This window comes from Podarcis raffonei, chromosome 3 (genome assembly GCF_027172205.1).
Source record: "Podarcis raffonei isolate rPodRaf1 chromosome 3, rPodRaf1.pri, whole genome shotgun sequence".
In the NCBI taxonomy this organism is placed as follows: Eukaryota; Metazoa; Chordata; class Lepidosauria; order Squamata; family Lacertidae; genus Podarcis; species Podarcis raffonei.
This window is the reverse complement of record NC_070604.1, coordinates 59,674,013-59,698,391: the sequence shown is the minus strand read 5'-3', so window position 1 is coordinate 59,698,391 and position 24,379 is coordinate 59,674,013. Positions and strand designations below refer to the sequence as shown.

General features: G+C 41.2%; 1 protein-coding gene across 8 annotated transcripts in view; it reads left to right on the top strand.

Annotated features, from left to right (window-relative positions):
• PTPRK (protein tyrosine phosphatase receptor type K) overlaps positions 1 to 24,379 on the top strand; it is a 334,736-nt gene that overhangs the window by 221,128 nt on the left and 89,229 nt on the right. For all 8 annotated transcript variants that reach the window (XM_053381865.1, XM_053381864.1, XM_053381866.1 and 5 more), the window contains exon 8: positions 24,046 to 24,348. In XM_053381865.1, coding sequence (XP_053237840.1) covers positions 24,046 to 24,348 — 303 coding nt within the window. The remainder of the gene's footprint in view (positions 1 to 24,045; positions 24,349 to 24,379) is intronic.

Sequence of the window (24,379 nt, the reverse complement as noted above, 5' to 3'; positions counted from 1 at the left end):
GGAAGGGCAAAAGATCAACCTGGCTAATATTTAAGCCATGATCAAAGGCAGGGGAATTGCTTGAGTAAGCACAGTGTCTTCTAGCTTGAATATATGAGCACTTGAATTTTGACAGACTTCAGTTCTCACTGCACAGAGAGGAGGCAGTGTGAGTTGTTTTGGCATTTCATGGCACTGTGTTATCTTTGTTGTAAGTTGTGAAACTATTTTGGGTACCTTAATATTTAATGCTTAAAAACTGTGGGCTCTGAATGCTTTTTGAAATAATGGAAATATATTGCTTTGTTAATTTTAAATTTTAAAAATGTCTATTTCATTTAAGTTGGCTTAATCTTATTGATGCCACTAGTAGGATTAAAGCAGTTTTGGAATCATATAATCATAGAATTGTAGAGTTAGAAGAGACCCCGAGGGTCTTGTCTAACCCTCTGCAATGCAGGAACCTCAACTAAAGCATCCAGGACAGATGGCCATCTAACCTCTGCTTAAAAACCTCTAGTGAAGGAGATTCCAGTGAAGGAGCTTACTGTCAGAAGGTTTTTCCTGATTTTTGCCGGAATCTCCCTTCCTGTAATATGAATCCATTGGTTCAGGTCCTACCCTCTGGAGGAGGAAAAAACAGGCTTGCTCCCTCTTCCATGTGACAGATATCTGAAGATGGCTATCATATCTCCTCTCAGTCTCCTCTTATCCAGGCTAACCTGCCCAACTCCCTCAACCATTCCTCATAAGGCTTGGTTTCCAGACCCTTGATCATCTTGTTTGCTGTCCTTGGTACATATTCCAACTTGTCAACATCCTTCTTACAATTGTGGTGCCCAGAACTGGACACAGTACTCCAAGTGGGGCACTTCAGATGAAAACAGATGTGCACAAAATAAAGTATTTGTATATTTTGAACATGCATTTGTAACTATTTCCCCTAAACACAGCTCAAATAAGAGTTTTTGCAAACAATACAGGAGACCTGACATTGCAAGTTTTCTCTTTTAACCCTTTAGTTGAAGAAAACCAAAAAGCTTGTAAAGAATGGCTGATACAGCATGTAATCTTATTTCTGTAATGTCTACAACATATTCTTCTTGTCCACTGAGACAAGTAGAGAGAGAGAGCTGGGGATCTGCATTTTACATTTGAACACTGCCCCAAGCCTGCATACCAAGTTTCCTTCCACTATCTCAATTTCCAATGTAGACATCACATTACTGCCTCAAGGGAGATAAAGCATTATAAACAAATGGAATGCCAAACAGGTGACTTGAATCAAAGGCCTCACTGCGCTTGTCCCAATTCTTGTTCCTCAACAATGTGCTTAAACAAGTTTCTTTGATAACATCAAACAGAACCATATAATGCCTACAGAAAGTGCCTGTGGATGATATCCCCATCTCTAAAGAAACCTAATAATAAAGATCTGTAGGATGGCTCTACTCACAGGAAACAACAACAAATGTACTCTCCAAGTCATTAAATTAAATGGTTGCATGCAGTACGGGCCACTTGCCTCATTCTGTACCAAACCTTTCCAGTTCTGTGGAAGCCTAAGGCTCCCAGGGGAAGCAGGTAGTGTCTAGTCTACAAGAGAAGTTGCCTCTGCAGGGTGCTAGAGCCAATGGAAGTCTGGAGGGGCTATCTTGACAAGGGTAGTTAATGTGGTGCCCTTTAGATGTGGTTGAACTTCCTGTCATCTCCAGACAGCATAGATGATGGGAGTTCTAGTCCAGAAACACCTGGATGGTCCCGTGCTGGCTACCCCTGGCATGAGGGATGAATGAGCATTTATTTGGACTCCCCTGCTCAACAACTGAGGGCCCCAGTCCTGCCACTCACCACCTGGCCTAGGACGGGGCCTGACAGGCTCCATAAAGGACAACTGCTGCTGCCACTGCTGTTGCTAGGCAGAGAGGGCTCCGTTTTTAATTGCTGTTATTTTTTACCTATGTAATTTTCAACTGTGATATTAATGCTGTATTCTTAGTTTTAGATTTTGATTTATGTGGAAATTGTTTTCCATCTGGTTGTGTATGTTTTTGATGTGGTTTATTTATTGTTTGACTTTTGTAATTGTGTAACTCTTGTCATGTTGTATGACGCCTTGAGCATTGTTTTTAACTTTGGAAAGGCGTCATACAAAAAGATGATGATGATGATGATGATGATGATGATGATTTTATTAAGCAGGATTTACACACTTCTTAACCATCAAAACCTCTAAGCAGCTTGTAGAGCAGACAAGATTCAGGCTGAAGTTAAGAATTCATGTAAGACATTACTGTGATTTGTGCACTTCATTGCACAACAATATTTATAAATGTACTGGTTTTCATTTTTGTAAATATCTTGCAACAGTCTCATTTCCTGCCTCTGTAGGATTGGTGCTGGATATTGTGCAGGCAGATTCCTGAATGTTTGTTCCAGATGAAAGGGCTGCTTGGAAGCAGCTCAGCGGTTGCTTAGGACTGCATCTTCGATGTGAAATAACTAAGCATATAACTCTTCCAGAGTGACATGCATCTTAAGGAACATCCCTTTGAAATTCCATTTAGAAGTAGCTCTTAAGATAAGGCTATTACTGCATGTAATGCTTGACTATTGACTTTAATTAAGACATACATTTCTTAAGGGTCTTGTGGAAGAACAGAAGGCATGAACCTTCTGGACTGCATTCCCTTGTGGGTGAGGTAATAAATCTAACTCTTACCTTAGTACAATAAGCAGTATTCCAACTATGCTGTCAGACGTTTACCACAAGCACACATCCACAGCTGCGCAGGCAAGCAAGAGACTTTATTGCAGTGCAAGGGCAAAGTCTAGGCAGGCAAAAGCATTTGGGAAGAATGCAGACCAGGGGTGCTGAGGGGCAGTGGCCTGGGGAAGAAACGAGGGTTTGCAGAGCATTCTTCAGCCACACTTCAAGTGTGCCTTTGCAGTGGAACAGACCGTCAGAAGAGCCCAGCAGTTTGGATCTTCTTTACATGCCCCCTTGCCTGTTGCCATTGCCACCTCTGCCATCACCTCAGGTTGGAGACAGCTAACAAGGCGGAACCTTTCCCAGCCAGGGGAGAAAGTGGGGAGTCATGGAGAGAAATAAAGGGAACAAGAGACAGGCAAAGGTTGGCAGGGTCCTTTTTCTTTTCAATTAAGATCTGATTCACCTGGTAAATATTTAGAATATGGAAAAGTTTTATAAAATTAACAGGTTATTTGTCACACGTCACCTGAAAATTTTAAGAGAATGACAATTGCTGTTTGTTTTCCACTTTCCACTTTCTTGCACGGTTGCGGGCAGGCCTCCTCTCAGAATTCCAGAGTACACATTTTAAATACATTTTTTAAAACTTCAAAATGCAGCACATACAGATGCAAGAAATTCCTCTGAATAAATCCTCTATTTCTGTTTATAAAGGACAATATTATTTATCTTGGTGACAGCCCTAAAGATAAATTCGCTGCTAAAATCAATTCAGGCTTTTGACATTACGGTGGTTGAAAGGTAGTCACTGAATGAAGGACAGCAAAGGCTACTTTGTGGAATTCTATTTCTATCCCCCGCCCGATGAATCAAGAAAAGTTTCTCTCTCTTCTTCCCCCCTCTCATAATTTTCCCCGATAACATTTTATCATTATAGAACCACATTGAGGTTCACAGACAGAGCAGTTAAAGCTGATTAAGCCCAATTCTATCAGCGGTGGGACATTCATTCTTTCCTTCCTTCCCCTCCCTTTCTGCCCTCTCACACCCAGTAACTATTTAATGGGCTAGGTTGAGCAAGATTTACATCAAGAGCAGGGGGCGTAGGGTTGACTATTGCCATGTGCTGTCTTCTCCATCATAAGCACATACTCACAACAAAAATGGGTGGGCATCTTGGGCACAAATGGTAGCCTGCAGTGAATCACAAGTGGGGAGAGTGCTGTTATTGTGGGTTTCCCATGGGCATCTGGTTAGCCACTGGAGAACAGCATGTTGGGCTAGATAGGCCTTTGGATTCATCCAGCAGGACTATTCTTATGTTAACAGTAGTTGCAGGACTGTTTTTTCACTGGTAAGTAGAGGCAGAGTGGGCAGGGCGGAGAACAGTTTTTCTTCTACCTGAAACACTCTGTTCCAGAAAAGCCATTGCCAGCTGGTCTGCTTTATGTTGTGTTTTTAAATAATGATGTATCTGGTTCTTCGGCAACTGTTCTTGGGGGGAATGCAATATTTATGCAGTTTTTGAAAGATTTGTATTCATAACTCTATAGTTTTGCCTTTGTTTCGCTTGCTTGGGTGGAAGTAGTGCTGGATTTGTTCAACCTGGATGCTATTTATTCATTTTACTTCATTAAACATAATACACTTGTGCTAGATCTTAAGGCCTATGTAGACTTTATACTCTGCTAGAGAGCTTATCAGCTTCTCTGCAGGCTGCTCAATTTGAATTTCAAAACTGGAAATGAATGAATTTGTGTTGCGCTTTTTGTGTTTTGCTCCAAATTCCTCTCCTGTTGGTATCATCACTCATGAATGAAACGCAAGTGTATAGATTGTTGTTTTCAACGGCTGAAGAGTTTCCGATACTGTTCTGATTGCCAGTTACTTCCACTTATTTCTTTTCTACTACATTTTTTATGAGAAGGTTTGAGAAACGGTGGTAGGAATATATCACAAAAGTTTTGGAGTGGACAGTGCCAGTAATGCCTTCCATTTTTCAAACAGAGCAAGCATCTAATTGGTCTTGTCATTCTGCCTTTGGCCCTTGACATTAATATTATCCAATAAAACATATCTGCTGTCTTTGCAAGAGAGAAGGTAGACTAGCAATAATAGCAGGCTGAGCTGCATTTTGATCCTGGTGCCCTTTAATTGCAAGCTTCCTCCCCTTGTTAAAGAACCCCCATAGGAACATATAGGACATTTTCCTTTGTTTTTCTTACATAATTTTTATATTATCTTAAACACTTAAGGGTTTCAAGTAGCTCTAAAGCAAAACAGACTGAGTTATTGGGAAGCAAAAGTACATTTGTTTTCCAGAATAATACTAATAGTGAGACCCCAAAAATATTAAAAGTAATAAAAGACCTAGAGGGGAAATGCCTTCACTTGGCATCCAAAAGAGAAGAGAGCAGAGTCAGCATAGATAAACCTCTCAAGGCAAGAGCATTTCATAACAGTGATGTGCAAGCCCAAGGCTTGCTGTAGCAAATGCTCATAACACTAAACTATGATTCAGTGTTGCATGCAAATCATATTTACAATTAATGTTCAGGCCAAAGATATATGTACTCTTAAAGCTTGATGATTCTGTAGTCTGAAACACCAAGTCAGTTGTACATGCATGCACTTGTGAATCTAAATAGCAGCTGTGACAAACTTGCCCTAGAACTACAATGATTATGAGATGCAGAATGTTTCCCCCCCGCATGCCACACACAACAGCTGTTTAGGGACATAACATTTGGGACAAACTTGAAAGTAGCAGAACTTAGCAGGATGAGCAGTAACATAGGACTAATTTGTTTAAGTTTGACAAATGCTTTTAGCCTTGCCCTTTAATATATAGCTTCTTGGGTAAGCTCTTGAGTGCTTTCCCTGAAATTACTGAACCAAAATTTAACTGCGTGTAGTGCTTTGTAATTATTTGGCTGAAAAGCTGGTGTGACCTTTAAGGAAAGAATGCATATGCATAAATGGGCCTGATTTATTTAAATATTTTATACACAAACTATTAGGCAGGATAATATTTTACTTCAGGGGAAAGACTGGAGTGAAAGGGAACAGCTAATGACACAGCTTGGAGCCGCAGAATTCCATTATAAGACATTATCACAGCATTAGTGGGCTCTAATTTGGCATTATTAAATTTGAGGTAAGGAGATTTTTTTTTGTTTAAATGGTTAATTGTACTTTAATTTTTGGGACTGGGAGCAAAAATTATTCCATGTAGCTTATTATATCTTTGTTTTCCTTTCTCTGGAATAGAAATATTGTCCACTGGTGTCCTATTGTCCTTGGAGGTGTCCAAAGCTTTCTGCTTCACTACCCCCCTGCCACATTTACTAAGGAGAAAAGAAGGGCAGAGGTCAGGGCTTTTTTAAAATCTGCGTTCATTTTGAGTACCTTCAACAACCTGTTGCCCCCCAGATGTTGTAAGCTGCAACTCTAGGCTGGGCAATGACTGTGTTTGAGGCATAGATTCAAAAAGAATAATAGCTAAGGGGCTATAACCAATTGACTGAGTGATCTCTTTTCATGCGTAAGAGTCCTGGTCCTAGTATTTCAGGTTAAACATGGGATAGCTTACCCATGGTCCTCTCAAAGTTTCTGAACTACAGCTTCCAGTCACTCTTGGACTTTGGTTGTGCTGGCTACGGCTGATGGGAGCTGCAGTTGAGCAACAGCTGGAGTACCACAGGTTAGGTGCCTCTGAATTAAAGGATCTTGGGTTGTACACTCTTAAGTCTGAGGAGGCAGGACAGGTTAAAATGGACGACTAGTGTAAATTAGACTAGTCCTCTAATTTACTGTGTGCCTTTCAATTTCTGTTTGCCTGAAATCTGTTGGTCAGTGCAGGCAATACTAAGTTAAATAGATAAACAAGGCAGTTTCCTATGTTTCTCTCCAGGATAAGAGACTATCTGGAACATTCATAGTACTCTACAGTTGGTTCTCTTTCTTTATCCTAGTATTTCATGTTAAGTCAGCAAGGAAGCAAGGGTGTGTTATGCTTTTGTGCCTGGCACAGAGTTTGGATTGTGGCCATAATTGGACACAGTGGCTTATCTTTCACAGTCTGAATGGGTGCCAGCATTTTCTGCCACTCTTAACTATAAAAAGATTTGATGATTAGACAATCTTTAATCCACAGTAGCAGTTTTGGGTGTCTGCATTCAGCTAGAAGGGATTTCCCCCTGTGGCCGATGGAAAAATTGTAGGGAAGGACTGATTGTCATACCGAATAATATGTGTGTGACACATAGCACTTGCTTCCGACTTCTAAACAAAGAAAGTATACTGGATCTCTGCACATTAATTCTCCAGTGACTTCAGGCTACTGTTTCAAAATGAAGGTGGGCACTTCAGAAGGCCACTTTGCTCATTTTAGTTTAGCCAATGGACCAGTGAAATAATGCACTGTGCTAGGAGCATCCCCTTGTCTTGTCAACTGTCTCCCCTCCCCTCCCCCCCAACCCCTCAGCATCCCAAAAGATTCAGAAAGAGAGAGCACACACTCACACTCACAGCCTTTACTTTTCCAAACTATATGCATACAAAAATAGATTCCATAGAATTAACCTTTGAAAGCACATTGGGCAGTTGTTGGGCAAACAGGTCAGTGCAACAACTCCCAGTAGTTCATTCTGGCCAGCAGAAATACTTGGGCTGATGGAACAATCACTTTAGGACAGCATTGAATTCCAGTCATAGAGCTGAAAGAGGAACTGGGACAGAGCACTACTCTTGCAACTTCCTTCTTTGGCTCGATATACTTGTTGAGGAGGAAGGTAACCACCATGATCAAGGAGGCAGGGAGCTTCTGAATTCAACTGAGCTCAGAGGTTTTGCAGCGGAAGGCATCAATGGTGTCGCTGTGCCCACATGTGTTGCATTGGCAATAATGCATTTGTGTGCTGATATGCACGTGCTGCAGAGCCCTATGCAAGTGAACTACGCTGTCCTCAAGCTCCTCTTGAGAGTCCTGTGGTCTGACTGGAAGGTGTTCTGACCTGTGCTGGAACTTGTATGTATTTAACAGACCTTTTCCTCACAAATCAGAAGGGGAAAAAACAGATTAATTAAACTCAGGAAATTAAATATCTGTAACTTTTGATCAAAATAGGAACCTAAAGCCCAGTAATGAAAAGACGGGTGCTTAAATAACATGCACATACAAAACCCTTGATCAAATTTAGATAGAATTAATTAAGGATATAATATTCTGTCACTAAGCTATCTTGAAGCTTTTGACCTAAGTTGCAATTTAATTTCAATACTGTTGATATTGAAAAATTCCTCACAGTTGGAGAAACTAATGCAGCTTGGCATTGTTAACACTTCTTGCTGGGCTCTCCTACTGGTCTTCTATATTTAGGATTAGCAAGACAATTGTTGCCATAGCGTGGATTTATCTGATGACACACATATTGCATATTAAAATAAATGGCAAAATGCTGTTTTCATTTCCTCCAGGTTGCCCACTCCCACCCCTCCAGATCCATGCAAAACTCGACTGGTTTAAAGCTTTCAAAAAATACATGGGAGGAAGTTGTATCTCTGGGGAGGACGGTGGGTGAAGCGGCCAAAGGAATGTCAAACATGACCATCACACAGCAAAATGTGTGCTTAAATATGCTGAATTTCTAAGTCATTAAATGCAGTTAAAATATCTAGATTATATTGTCTCTTTAGCAGCAAAGCACTTTGGCTGCCTCAGCTCTAAAAAAAAGTCAGAGATACAGCACTGCATGTGCATCTGGTCACTATTTTCTCCCTCTCCACTGCAAAGTGAGATGTATGTGTGAATCACATTACTGCATGTCACCATAGTTACTCAGGTGCCGACTCCATGCAACTGAAAAACTACTCTCATTGTGTCTACAGTGTGTTGAAGCCACCTAAAATTACCTAGCCACCATTTACTGTGGTAACATCTGATGTTTGTTTCTTTGAATAGATATATTTGAAAGAATGACTTCATTTTTAAGGTGTTCTTTCTTCTACAAGATGCATGTGGAGCATCTAACATGAATTCCTAAACTGTAGTTTCCTATAAGAAACATTCAATAAGCTGTGTATTTGAATACCATTACCCCTCCTGCTGCTTAAGACACTCTCTCAATTAGAAAACTCGAATTCTGTATCCATCCTGACAATCTGCTTTGTTTCTTATCATATTTATGTGCCAGCTGTTCATGACTTTGACAAATGATGTCATTACCCAAGATGGTTGGTCCCCATTTATCTTTATTGCTGTTATGCAAAGTGTCCAGAACAAGAAACTAGTAAGTGCTGACTGGATCTTTAATCTGGAAGGCTATGGTTGGTTACCACCATATAGGGCCACATAGTATCTCTGAGTGACTTATTTAGCAGTCCTAGTTCTGCCTCACTGAGGAACACTACATTTGGGAAAGCTATTTAAAAGTTTGTAAAAGTCAAGTAAATATGTATATGATGATGCGATTCAAATAGTACAATTAACAGATGGCAGGGACAATTGTGTATTTATATTTCTGGGCAACAACATTTGGCAGATATAATTATTTTACAGGTGTTAACTGCCCTTCTATTAAGAAATGGTACATCACAATAGATGCTTCATAAAGTCAACAATTTATCATCTCTTTTCATATCCCTTCCGTGAAAACCTCCACAGCTAAATTCAGCATATGCAAGTGTACTTTCAGGTTTGAAACAACAGAACTGAAGAATAAGTGTTGAATAATTTACACACTGGTGACTGAGAAAAGCACCCATGTCTTTCTTTTTTTAAGAAGTTAACAAGTTACAAAGTACCCATAAGTACAAGCAGATAGATTTTGTGGGTCACCAACAGCTAGAGAGAACTAGTCTGGTTTTGACATAGAAGCTGAATTAATACTAATACCTTTACATTTGACGCCTTGGCATTCACCCTCTTCTCCCTGCATTGAAAAGCATATAGTAGAAGTTATAGAGATATGGAGGTCAGCACCAATCCTTTGTTCAGAAAATCCTGCACTGCTTCATCATGTTTCTGTCTCTGTGGGCATATTCTCCTTCATGCTTTACAGACCACTAGTCTTTGACAATTGACATTGGAAATCAGGTGACAAGTCTGCTGTCATGTACTGTACTAAGAAAATACCCTCTATAGTCAATGGGAAATGAAGGAAGATACCTTACTCAGCACATAGGTTATCCTGAATGATTACAGTACAACTAGAATCGTATGGTATGGCATATTTAGGCTAACTATTCACAGTCCACTTAGACTAGAGTAGTCTCATTTAGTGTTGCCACAGCATATAAATGGATTTGTCCTTGGAAGATAGCATGAAATGCTTCTTATCATAATTGCCCATTTTTAGATATGAGTTGATAGTGCTTTTTTAATAGGGTTGTTAACCTATTAACTATTTTAGTTGATGAAGCAGTAAAAAGGCAGTTGATCAATCAGCTAAATTTAATATTACCAAAGCCCAATATCAGTGCTTTTTAAAGATATTGAAGGAAATGTAGCATGACTTGAAAACAAGAGCTATCATCATAGTTAGAACAAAAGGCCATTTTAATCCCCCCATACTGTATTGCAATTAGGGATTAATGAATCAGTCTATTTTTCATCTCTCTTGCTTCTGCAGGTGCTCATCCTAAACCTGTTCAATCCCAATTCCACTAATATGCAACTTAAAAAACTTAACATGAAATTTACATTTCACTATATATTTTTAAAGGGGCGCGGGTGGTGCTGTGGGTTAAATCACAGAGTCTAGGACTTGCCGATCAGAAGGTCAGCGGTTCAGTTCCCCGCAATGGGGTGAGCTCCTGTTGCTCGGTCCCAGCCAACCTAGCAGTTTGAAAGCACGTCAAAGTGCAAGTAGATTAATAGGTACCTGAATTTCCCTACCTTTACCTTTGTAAAGTAGCAAAATATATTAGAGGGATGGTGAAAGACACCTTCATGTAAACCCAGGAACTATTTACGCAAGTTAAATTGCTCATATAAGCTAAAAAAGTGCAAACAGAGCACTCCTGTGTGAAGCTCTTAGAAATGGTAGAATGAGTAATAATGCAGTAGCATTATTCCCTCAATTTTTGTCTCAAATATTAGTGTGCCTGCAAAACATAGCCTCATTCTCATGGCACTTGAAAATTCCTTTAGCATTTTGTAGGTGGGTGCTTTGGAGCTTACCGTATCATTACAAGATAGCCAGGTGGTGTATGTTCTTTATTCCCAATAAAGCAAGGGTCAGTAATCTGTGGTGTTTTGGATGCTGCTAGACTCCCATCTCCTATCGTTCCCATGCTGGGACTGATGTGCATTGGAGTTCATCAACATTTGGAGTGCCACAGATTTCTCACCCCCTTGTAGTAAAGTCTGAAAAATAATTTGCCCATTACATTAGCAATCCACTGGGTATGGAAAACAATGATGTCTATAACTATTAGTTAGGCGGCAGGAGGAATAAAGGATTTGTGGGTTTTAAAAGTGTCTAGGTTTGGCTAGCACCTACTTAATTTGGGTACCCAATGCTTTGGCAGAAGAAAGTCGGTGTTCTACATGTTATTATCATTGAAATAAAGGAAAGGGTAATGTTCCTTGATTACATGTGTTCTACTCAAATTATTTGGTCTATAGCCAAAGAGTTACTTTAGGGCCCACTGGCATTTGTTGTTGTTGAACTAGCAGAGTTACAAAATCCTTTTTAAATTCCCCTTGCATTTCCAAAGCCGCTGTTGTTGTGTGGTGGTAGGTTACTGGTCAGAAACTCTGGGTCCTTCCTGGGCTGGTAGTAACACTGCTCTAGATCTTGGGATCGTGCTGTTTGTCTTAAAATTCACCCTGTCCAAGGCAGGGTGTAGAGAGGCTACCTTGCCCTTGCAGCTTGTAAAAATGCCAGCCAGAAGTTTTAATTCAGACTTTCTGCTGCAGTTTCCCCATCTAAGCACTTGGAGGAAAAATGCCAAGCATCAGTCAGAGTTCTTAATGGGCCTGGAAAGCAGTGTGAAGAGAGCAGTGTTGGAGCTTCGAACAAAAGGAAATTAACTTGACCCAAAACTCCTTGTTTTAACTACATCCATTCAGTACTTCCCTCTCTCCCCCATCTCCCGGATATTTGAGATTCTTGGTTTTGAAATACAAGGGAGAGGGCTGCCAGCAAAACTTTGTCTCATTTTCTTTGACTAGAAATCACAGAAGCATGTTAAATGAGCAAAAAGGATTTGATTTCACAGACATGTCTTTATGTTTGGCCTGTGACTCTAATTTGAATTGTCCCAAAGGAGGTTTATATGTCTTGCAGAAAAGAGACCAGTTTTCAAGCAAAAGAAGGACACAATTGTTTTTTGCACTTGAACATGATTTTGCTCTGTTCTGTTTACAGTGGAAGACAGCATGACCCACTTTTCTGACTCTGGTGGCAATATGATACTTGAACAGAGACAGTACAGATTTTTTTAAAAAAAACACAAGCCACCTAAATTATGTTGATTATAACATCAAACAAATGTTTGGGTAATGCAATTATGAATAATTATGAATAATTTACCATGCAACAACTTTCGTTAGTGGCTGTGACACCTTCCCACATATAGTCACTGACTGACTAATCTCTGTCTCCTAATTCCTGTGTTTGGAATACATATGAGAGTTGGTACCATGTGGGGGCGTCTTATATATGGTAAAATATGGTACATACATTAATGCAATTTTGCCCAATCTACATATTTTTATAAAGCAGTTTTCTGTAATACAGTTTTGTGTGCTATTTTCAGTAATATATGCACACTTTACCATTTTTGCATGTATTACTTGGCTGGAAAACTACTTTTCAAAATTCAGAGAAGTGTGAATTCTGAAGGATGGCATATTGTTTCAGAAAGTGTTTTATATAGGTTTGCCTTTAATTGCAAACTGAATCAGTTTTCTCATCCATCAAAAGTGTCTGCTGAACCTTAGGAAATGATAGCATTTGCATGTCTCGTTCTTGTCCAGGACCCACAGAGACACCAAGTCTCAGAACACATGCAGATGGCCACCAGGAAGAAGCCTACATTGCACTCTGGGGTCTTCCTTCATTGAATAGTCTCCCTCTTAAAAAGCATGTGGTTTTGTGTTATCAGAATCAAGCCTGTGGGTTGCAGCTTTCTAGAAAAATGGTGTAAAAGTGCAGCATTGATTTGTTTATGATTTTCTGCAAACCCTCGGATCTGCTTACAAAATATGCTTATGTTGAACAAAGCTCTTCCTACTGTATGTAAAAATTAAGTTATTTAGCATATGGTATGCGTTGGTTGATTTGATATGTTTCGCCTCACATTTGGCACTTCTCAAAATTCAGAAAAGATATGCAGATTAATTCATGAAAGCAAACGTGCATGTTCCCTCTGGTATATTTTAAATTAGAGAGCAGACCTCCAGGTTGTATTCAATGCAATTTTCACACAAGTTTGAGCCTCCTCCACTGCAAAACAAATATTGGATGCAAAAACAAAAATGGCCAGCAATTGATACAGATGGCAAGATTTCCCCTGATAATGACTATGCCAGATTTCTTAGAAACAGTTAAATAACTCTTGTGTCATTCACCTCTAAGTGCATGGTGTGCACTCAGTTTTCTCATTACTTCCAGTCAGAATCAGTTGATCCATTCCCACCCATCTGGCACCCAAGTCATGAAGCTGCTCTAAATGGGCAAAGATGTGGGGGAAAGGAAACTGCATGTCTTCCCCATGTTGAGACCCATGAGCCCCAAAACATGCCTGGAAGTCTTCTCACTCCAGCTGTGATGCTTTGAGTCACATGTTGCATCGTTCCCCCCCCAACCTAGTGCCTTCCAGATATTTTTTAATACAACTTCCATCCCTCCCACCCAGACTGATGAGAGCTGTTATTCAAAACATCTGGAAGGCACAGTGCTGGGATAAATTGGTTTGGAGCTTCTTCTTTTCCACATTTCCCTTAATATATGAACCAGCAGTCAGTGTGCTAGATAGAATACCTGATTTTCTGGTCTCTTCAGGCCCGATGGTTCTATAATTTGAAGACTGACACTTAGAAGCAGCAAAGATGTAGCAGCTTTTTTGGGGGGAGGGCGCGAAATTGATGCTGCCCGACTCAATTGCTTCCTAATGTTAAAGACAAACTAAATACCTTAGAGAAATAATCTCAGAAAATGCTTGTGCCATTTACAATTCAAGCAAAGCTTTTCTGGCGTTGGTTTGTGTTTCCTGTCACATTTTTTGTTTCTTTGCTGTTTCATTTTCATGCTTGTTGACATGCTCATTCACATTTTATTACACCAGATAGGTTTGATTCATCTGGAGGAATGAGTTTAAAAAGGTCACACCTTATAATCATGCTAGCATTTCCACTTGTTGAAGGCTATATATTTTCTTTTTAATTTAAATGCTGGAAAATGCTCTCGGATTACTACACCTAAGCTGAGGAAATCAATGGAATTTATTATCAAGGGATGTCTAATCTCCACAGCTAATACAAGACTGCACAGCTATTGATTACAGGTGAGGGATACACAAACTGTTAATCATGAATGGAGGCTGCAGAATAAACATACCATCAGATAAACAGACAAGTAATTGCCAACAGTGCAGTTATATCTTTGTCTCTTTGCTCTGTCTCTGCAGCAGGGACAAATACATTTTGCATGCATAAGTATATGCGTTAAAATATATTGATGATCCGCTGGTTTCTGTTGAAGCTATGATGAGACTGCTGATCTTAACAGTAAGTCCCCTAGATCCATAAAGTTAATTAATAATAATAACTAACGATAATATCCATAAATTAAGTCAGGTGTTTTCTTTAGCTCCCCACAGTCAGTAACAGATTTACTCCTTTCACCTGGAAAAAGGAGAAAACAAAAAGCTAATAGTTTTTCATAAACTCAGAAGAAAAAGAAAGGTATAGAACCACTTCACTCCTTATGTATATTTTAGGTAGGTGATCCCTTGGTTTTCATCTCACCCCTGAGATACAGTTATGTAGAATTGGTTGCATGTTGGCATACTGGGTCTGTATGTATGATACATTCTATACTTAGCAACCATGGAATGATGGGCAGTCCACTTGTGAATCAGGAACAGGTTAAGCAACAGGACGCAAAGAGTAGGAATAACTGGACGCCTGATGGAGGTAGAAAGTGTAGTCTCCCAAAGATCGGTATTGGGAGCTGTGCATTTTAACTTGTTTGAAAATGATCTAGACTTAGGAGTGAGCAGTGAGTTGAACCGAGTTTGATGATTATACTAAGTTGTTCAGGGTCAGTAAAACAGAAAAGGGTTGCAAACTTAGTGAACAGGCCACAAAGTGGAGAATGCATTTGGTGCAGACAAGTGTATAGTGATATATATGTTGCAGTGAAAAATCGTAATTTCACATATACGCCCATGAGATCTCAACTGGCAGTGACTGACCAGGAACAAGTCCTTGTGGTCAGAGTGGATACCTCAATGAAGATGTTGACTCAGTTTGCAGCAGCTGTGAAAAGGCAAATTTCATGCTAGGGATCATTAGAAAAGGAATGGAAAACAGCCAGTATCATAAGGCAGCGGGAGGCCCCATTAGCTAAAGTGGTGTCTCAGGTTAAGAACAGTTTCAGGTTAAGAACGGACCTCCGGAATGAATTAAGTTCTTGACCTGAGGTACCACTGTATAAAAGGAGAATTCCTAGATGCCAAGATCCTGGTTTGGGGCAACTACTCTTTGGTGAGAGAACCCCAACAGAGATTTAAAATCGCAAAACATGCATCAAAGTAAAGTGTGGAAATACAGGCTGTTGGACCTTAAAAATGTGCCCGTGTGAGTTCCAAAACTCCCTCTTCCCCCAGCATTTAAAAAGACCACATGTTTGGTAAGTTTAAAATTGGTTTACTTACAAACGCTTCAAAGGTCAGGCTCTTGTGCTTTTCCATATTTCAGTCAAAAATGTTGCATAGGCGGTAAAACTTGGCTTAGTTGCAAAGTGATGAAAGTTCCTAAATTATTGGTATTGTAACTCAAGAGAGGGTTGTTAAAGCCATTCAGCTAAGAGGCTAGCAAGCAGCTTTGTTTCTTCACACATTGAGCTGCTTGGATAGACTGGGAACAAAGGCTTGATTACCTAGTCTCTCCCAAGGTGAGCTAAGCCTGGCCAGATAGAATGCTAAAAACTCTATAGTTTTTAGCGTTCATGCATTAATCAGACTTAAGCATGTTGGTTATATGAGACTGGATATCCCACTGCCCAAAACATTTGAAGGGCGCCATGTTGACTCCCCTGATCTAGAGCATCCTGGAAGGAGATGTGTAGGGCAGCTTTTGACCCCTAAACCATCTTTCCCCCCTCCTTTTTGTTGAGAGAAATATTCATTCTTGTGTTTTTAAACCGTCCTGTGATCCTCAGAGAAAGGGTGGTATATAAATATAATAAATAATAGAGAATATATTTAATCTCAGGATGCTTTGAACATGTTCTCTGTTCTTTCTGGGACAATGCTTTATTTCCTTTGTGCATGGGACCTTATTATTCTGTGCTGTTCTAGCCACCCCTTCCTTAATCCTAGGTTTGCACTGCTTTGGTGAGTCTTAGATGTTCTGGAACATCATAAAAGATTACTTGAAAAACAACCAACTGGATATTTACTTGTGAGCTGCCCATCCTATGCTACCAGGATATGCGGGCAAAGAACATGTCTGTACTTAAAGGCTGGACTAAAGTAGAAAGGAAATAATTCAAGCACAGTAACTCAGAAATGACCTAGTTGGTCATTGTCATTACAGTTTGACTCATCATGGTATGATTCAGCTCTTGTAAAGTAAACCAATACAGTGGTGCCTCGCAAGACGAAATTAATTCGTTCCGCAAGTTTTTTCTTCTTGCGAGTTTTTCGTCTTGCGAAGCACGGTTTCCCATAGGAATGCATTGAAAATCAATTAATGCGTTCCTATGGAAACCGCTTTCAGACCTCTTCTGAAGGCTGGCAGGGGGAGAAGGACTTTTCTCCCCACCATCAGCCTTCAGAACAGCCTTCTGAAGGCTGGCGGTGGGAAGAAAAGCCCTTCTCCCGCCGCCAGTCTTCAGAAGAGTTCCCCAGGGCTACCTAGGCTGAGGATAGCAGCCTGCTGCCCGGCGCGAGGGGCGCTCTGCTTCAGAGCGCCCCTCGCGTGGGGCAGACATTCGCAGCTTGGGGAGCCCTGCAGGACTTCCCCGCAGGGCTCTCCAAGCTGCGGATAGCAGCCTGCTGCCCCGCACGAGGGGCGCTCTTAAGCAGAGCGCCCCTTGCGCGGGGCAGACATCTGCAGCTTGGGGAGCCCTGCAGGAGTTCCCAGCAGGGCTCTCCAAGCTGCGGATAGCAGCCTGCTGCCCCGCGTGAGGGGCGCTCTGCTTCAGAGCGCCCCTCGCGTGGGGCAGACATTCGCAGCTTGGGGAGCCCTGCAGGACTTGCCCGCAGGGCTCTCCAAGCTGCGGATAGCAGCCTGCTGCCCCACACGAGGGGCAGACATTCGCAGCTTGGGGAGCCCTGCAGGACTTCCCCGCAGTGCTCTCCAAGCTGCGGATAGCAGCCTGCTGCCCCGCACGAGGGGCGCTCTTAAGCAGAGCGTCCCTTGCGCGGGGCAGACATTCGGAGCTTGGGGAGCCCTGCAGGACTTCCCCGCAGGGCTCTCCAAGCTGTGGATAGGGGTAGCTATTCTGAATGTTGGCGGTGGGGAGGAAAAACCCTCCTCCCACCGCAAGCCCCGGGAACAGAGGAGAAGCGCTGTGCGCCTTCTCCTCTGTTCCCGGACCTCCCACTGCAAGCCTTCAGGACAGGTCCGGGAACAGAGGAGAAGGCGCGCTGCGCTTCCCCGCTGTCCCCGGAGATTTCCCTATGGGCTTTCGCCTTGCGAAGCAAGCCCATAGGGAAATTCGTCTTGCGAAGCCGCTAAAAATCGGAAAACCCTTTCGTCTTGCGGGTTTTTCGTTTAGCAAGGCATTCGTCTTGCGGGGCACCACTGTATTATTGTTCTTATAGTGCCGAAGGAGAGAAGAGGTTGACAGAAGTATGGCAACCTTGGCAGGTTTGAGGTTGAGAAAGAATTTGATCCTGTAACTTCCAATCTTGTAGGTCACAGTCATCACTACTATGCTATGTATGTAAGAGGCTTTTCCAGTGTCCCATGAACACTAAGTTGTGGGCCAGTAGCAAGTCACTACGTACCATGCTTGTGAAATCTTTGGTCTGGCTCCTGATTAGGTCTTGCAGTTTGAGAACAAGAGAGCGCAAGGAAAGAAAAACTGCTAAGGCATCAAATATTCTTGCTGTTCTCTTTATCGTCATCCTTTGCCTTTGCTATGAAATTTGTTTCATTGTTTTCAGTTTCACACTGACAAATGTGAATGTTATCTTTTGACCAGAAAAGCCACTTCCTTTTATTTTAGATAAATGAAACTGAAATTGTGCATTCTGATGAACCAATGGGATTTCTCTTGAAAAGCGGCAACAGCAAAACACTTGTCATGCTTGAGTGTCCTATCCTTGTGTACATCTTTGAGAAATAGCCTTTTTGTCACAGGCCCTGGGACATACTCTGCTTTTCTTTGACTGACAGCAGGTAATGTGTTTTATCATTAAAATTGGTTCTGAGGAGATGCACGCGGCTCTCCTTTTTTCTTTCCCAACTGTGGAGGCCTTTTTGTTTTGAAAACAATCTCTGAATAAATGGAGATAATCTCTACAAAGGGGCACTGATATTGAACTGTCATATTGTGTGTTGCTTATCAAGCGCTAAAGAAATCGAATTTCATTTTAGCCATTATCTAGAGCTACTTATTAAATCATTCTGCTGTTGAAAGGTGGCTGATGGGTCAACAGGTTTTGTGTCTTTTCTTCTATCTGTCTGTCTATTATTAACCTTTAGAGAATACTAAAGCTATTATTCATTGTATCTTATAAAGTGGTGCTCAATCTTCCTGATCCATAATGGTGTGTATGTGTACCTGCCATGGCTATAGTCTCACTCTTATATATGCAATTTTCGTATTGTTGCCTGGGAATATGTGGAATTTCTCTTCCCTTATTACTGTTGAAGAAGCATCAGTTTCATCTCTGATACGAGGCTTAACATTTGATACTAAATAAATTATCCATCGCCAGTGATTAAAAGTACACCTTGTGGTGTTATTGAAAACAAATAAGGATGGGCACAATTCCTACAATTCTTCCTTTCTCCCTCCTTCCCTTCAACTTCCTGTTTGGACCTCAGTGCATGCACATTGTAACACAACAGTCATTATACAGAATAGAAGGACTCTCCACACTGCTCATGCATTCATCCAACCATTGCACTCCTCCTTGGGGGACTGATTGTGCTGAATAGGACCTTGCAGAGGACAGTGATGGCTAGAAGAGTGCATGAAAGATGGCATGGACATCTCATTTGCGTAATTGTCAGCTTGCTGCAGTGTACAAATTATTTTTTATCCATAAGTATAAAGACACATAGCACTACATTAAGCTCCAGATACTAGCATTTTGGATTTCATACAGTACTATACAAAATTACAGAGGGCAGTGTTGTATTCTTGTGTGAGAAGACATTCCTAGGCTAAGATCAATAAAACTGCCATTTTCAGCGGGGTAGTTGTTAAGTTAGTCTGTTTTACAGCATCAAAAGCATCAAAGGCACCTTAAAGACTAATGAATTTATTATGGCATAATTTTTTGTAGACTCGGGTCCAATTCATCAAAAGCTGGAGTTTGTGTTGATCTTTGATCCAAATTCCACTATTACCTACATTCTATTTCTCTTGGAAATAAATGGATTAGCAGTTTATTTCAAGTCATAAATGGTACATTACGGCATGATGTGGCTTACTTCATTTGAATGAGTTAGATGAGAGAGCGGATATTTTGTGCTGGTTTAAAATCATAGAATTGTAGAATTAGAAGGAACTCCAAGGGTCATCTAGTCCAACCGCCTGCAATGCAGAAATCTTAGCTAAAGCATCCATGACAGATGGCCATCCAACCTCTGCTTGAAAACCTCCAAGGAAGGAGAGTCCACAACCTCCCGGGGGAGACCGTTCCACTGTTGAACAGCTCTTACTGTTTAGATTATGGTTTAGCTTTTTGTTTGGATGAACACTTTTATTGTTTTATGTTTATATGGTTTTATTGACTACCTTACATATTTTTATTGCAAATCGCTTAGGGAGTTCTTGTTGGGTGATAGCGCCAAGGCCGGTGCCTCCCCCCCCCCCAATGCAGCATCGCCCAGGATTCATTCCTCCGGTCTCCCATCACATTGATATGACCCCTGAGCACACAACTAGCAGAGTCCAAACAGAAGCTCAGCCTTGAGGAGTAACATCTAAGCCTAATTTATTGCAAATTAAATCAAACAGAAAAATATGGCCTCTCTCTCTGTCTTTCTTTCTCGGAGAGAGAACTGCGAAAACAATGGCTATACAGAGCGGTAACAGTGTATCTCCCTTTCCACTCACAAGACTCCAATAATCAGTGCTGGAATGTAAACAGACATGTGACGTAACAATCTCACGGGAGGAATGGAATTCTCAACAGTTCTATGGATGTGTAAAGTGATATATAAATAGCGCACTGGAAGCAGTGGTGGAGAAACCCTCTCTGGTACCCAGGGCGGGGCAGCCCATACAGAGTGCTCATGTATGGCATCCCGTACGGATTGCGCATGTGTGGCATCCTGTATGGAGTACGCACATGCAGCAGCCCGTATGGACGCCCTCGGCCGCTCTACAGCTGGAGGGAGGCAGGGGCCATCTTCTCTCCCCCCCCCCAGAGTGGCACCTGGGGCAGCCTGTCCCCTCCACACTCCCCCTTCCTACACCCCTGACTGGAAGGTTGCTTAAGCTGAGTCCTCACTTAGCACTGAGTTACGTTTCTTTTCAGTCTCTAATGCACAGAGAGTTGTACATTAGGAGAATAGGCATTCCTTGAATCTAATTAGAAATTTGATTGGGTGTGTGTGAACAAATAAGCTTGTGAGCCTCTGTGAAGATGAGAATAATAAAAAGTATAACTTGATGCCCTTTGGAAGTATTGCCTGCTTCTTGGAGGCAAAGCCCTTAGATAGAATTGAGTTGCAAATGGGCTCAGCTGACATTCCGTAGGGCAGAGAAGCCCGGAAGAGTAATAAACGGAGCACATTAGTTCTCTTCCAGTTTCAAATGAAATTATTCTTAATGAGATGCAATTAGGTTTTTTTGGAATTTACTAAACAATCTAGCGACCTCTTATCTGGCAACATAATTATTAGGAGATTACTTTCTACTGAGGCTCTGCAGATGGAGGCTTTGTGGTGCAGCAGTTTAAAACAATTGAACCTGATCTCCAGAGACCCTGTTATGAATGTTGCTCCGAGAAGAGAGCAAAAAATTGCATTTTGAAGCGCCATTTTCAGCAGCAGAGGGACAGTTGGCAGAGTTTACCAAGGCTGCTGAGAGCCGCTACAGACTTTAATTACCATCTCAGCCTTAATAGAAATTGTTTGGTCTCTGCCAATGGTAAGCACGGTGGTGAGAAATCTCAACTTGTCTTTCCTCCCCGCTCCCTCCACCCTTTTTCTGGCAGGCAAAATAAAGGATGCCTTTAATGTGCCTTCCAATACTGGGGCACGTCTGTTACATTTCAAGGAACTTTGAAAACATTTTCTGCTCCACCTTTAACTTTTTTTAATATCTAGTGTAATGCGGCCAGAATGCTTATTAGTGTTCCTGCCTTGAGGAAACTAAATCAAAACACTTTGAAATTCAGCGTGACAGACTGAAACCTCACATCCCAGTCTTATTCTTCGCTGTTAAGGAGGTTCAAGCAGTGGCCTTGATTCCAGGAAGCGTTGCAGTAAATTGTGTTTTGGGGCAGGGAGGGTAAAACTACTTTTAGCCTTTCAAGCAAATGCAACGTGAAATTAAAATGTCAGGGCCAAACCAGTCAATATATTCACTGTGTGTATACATTTAATGTGTCGCCGTCTTCTTTTTTACTTTAACAAGACTACCTATGGAAGAGGGATGCATCTGACAATTCTAGTGACAATTCTCTCACACATCCCTCTGTAGCTGCTCTTCAGCTGCAATGGCAGCTTCCCTCCTAGTGGAACAAGGAAGTTCAGAGGGAGGGGATTTTCCATTGGGTGCCAGCACAGGAGGAACGAGTTGTTGTTGTTTTTAAAACATCCAACACTCACATGCTATAGACTAACTTCTGATGGTGCCTTCCACAGCAGTACAAAACAATCTCCTAATAACTGTTTACAGATAAGAGGTTTATTTTTGAAGAATGAATAATAAGCAATTAGCCTATCACCTAACTTCACACACACTCACGGACAAGCAGAGGGTGAGGATCAAGATGCCACTTCTGATGACTACAGCAATGTGTCATAATGGAAATAAGAAGAGTCCTGCTGGATCAGGCCAAAGGCCCATCTAGCCCAGCAACCTGTTCTCACAATGGCTCACCTGATTCCTATGGGTACCCCTGAAGCAGAACCTGAGTTCAACAGCACTCTCCCCACTTGTGGTTCCCAGAAAGGTGTTTAGAGGCATACTGTCCCTAGCAGTGGAAGTAGATCACAGCCATTGTAGCTTAGTAGCCATGGAATGTAAACCATAAACAGTTGAAATTGGAGAACTTGCCCATCTCCATCTCAGAAGAAGCCTAGATATTGAAGTCGCTTGGAACTTTGTCAAAGTTCCAAAAGTGTTTCAAAAATTTGAAAATAAAAAGGAGAGATTCCTGTGTGCAAACACCACACCTCAGATAGCTTTTTTTTTTTTTACAGTCGTTATGGCAATGTCTGGTTACAACACTAAATCATGAGACTGAGCCTAGCCTCCTTTCCCTCCCTCTCCCCTTCCAGTATGAATTCCCCTTCCCTTTTAGATTCACAACTGTTTACTGTGTCATTCAAACCTTGCATTCATAAAAACAAGCTGATTATCGCTCAGGTGGTTGAATATATATTTTCAACATTGGTCTCCTTCATCCTACTTCAGAAACCCAAACTATCTACCTCTTTAATTAATAAATTAATAGCTAATACAGAAGAGAAAACATCTAAGTGGAAAGCTAGTCACTGTGAGATGTAAATCCATTAATCTGTATGTAGCATACTAATTCAGAAAAGCCCATGTATCTGACAATAATATATACAAATGTATTGCAAGGATGGGGGGTGGGGATGCTTAAATGGTTGCATTGTCTTGTAAGCTGTATACTTGAGCACATTTATTGAAGCCCCTGTTTGGCTGTGCCATCTGTGCCTGGTGCTGTTTGCTTAGTTAAGATTTTTCGTTGGTAAATGAGCGTTCTTAAAAGACAGTGAAGGCTTATGAATGGATAGAAGAACGTTTGGCTCATTTGGCTTCACTCTTAATCTGGCAGAATACTGAGATACACAAACTATAACTTGCTGCTGTAAATAAATATACCAGGAATGTAGAATGTAGGAATGCAGTGTGTGTTGAGTGAATTTTTAGTATATGTGGTCATGGTCATGACTTTCATTGTGTAATCACTTTAATTAAGTCAGGCTATAAAGTTAGTCTTGCATGAGGAATGAATACACTAGGGAGATGGTGATGGATTGATGGCTGTTCAGGGAGTCAGACAAGTGTTGCTGGTGTTTTCCAGTTGAGTGGAGAGCTGTGCACATGTTAATGGTTGAGCTTGGGTGATAGTGCAGACCTTTACCATTTATGGTGTTTATAGGGGGGCGGTCAAGGAAAGAAGAGCCTGACATTTTGTAGTGGTGTTGTGTTTTTGTTTTGGCTTTTTTTGTCAATGAATAACAGCATTACCCAAGTAATAAATTTTAATTAATATCTGTATCATTTTGGTTACTGCTAGTTTAGTAGAGCAATTAGTGTAATTAGTAAACAGCATTGCTTGGTGGCATGATAAATCACAGTGCAGAGCACACTGACTCTTCACCAGGATGATATATTATCCAATTTACTCAAATTTAATGCATGCCGAAAGAAACCGCAAAGCACACAGAAGCATAGCAACAGCTGTGGTGGTCTTTGGTTGCTCTTGGTGGGTTTGCTGTCAGAGACTTTGAATTGGTCCAACAATGTCAGCTAATTAAACATTTTAGTGTGGATTTTTTTTACAGTTGTCGTTCCTTTTTTTAAAAAAATATATATGTAGATTTACAAAGGTTTGTAAATGCTGGCAGATGTGACAGCAGAACGGGATGGAATTCTTAGGTCAAGTCAAAGCAGATATGCAGTGGGCATTGGGCAGACTTAATCCACCAATGAAGGTTCTGTATATCTTGTGTCACTTCTATGCTCGGACACTCCTGAAAGTAGTTCATGTTCTCTCTGTGTGTGTTTTAGAGCCTATGAGAACACCAAAAACATTGAAGATCGCTGAGATCCAGGCCCGACGCATTGCTGTGGATTGGGAATCTCTAGGTTACAACATTACTCGCTGCCACACTTTCAACGTCACAATCTGCTACCATTACTTCCGTGGCCATAATGAAAGCAAGGCAGACTGCTTGGATATGGACCCCAAAGCACCTCAGCATGTTGTGAACCACCTGCCTCCTTACACTAATGTCAGCCTCAAAATGATCCTGACTAATCCTGAGGGGAGAAAGGAAAGTGAAGAGACAATAATCCAAACGGATGAAGATGGTAGGTTCAAATTCTTCTCTTCTTGATGCCT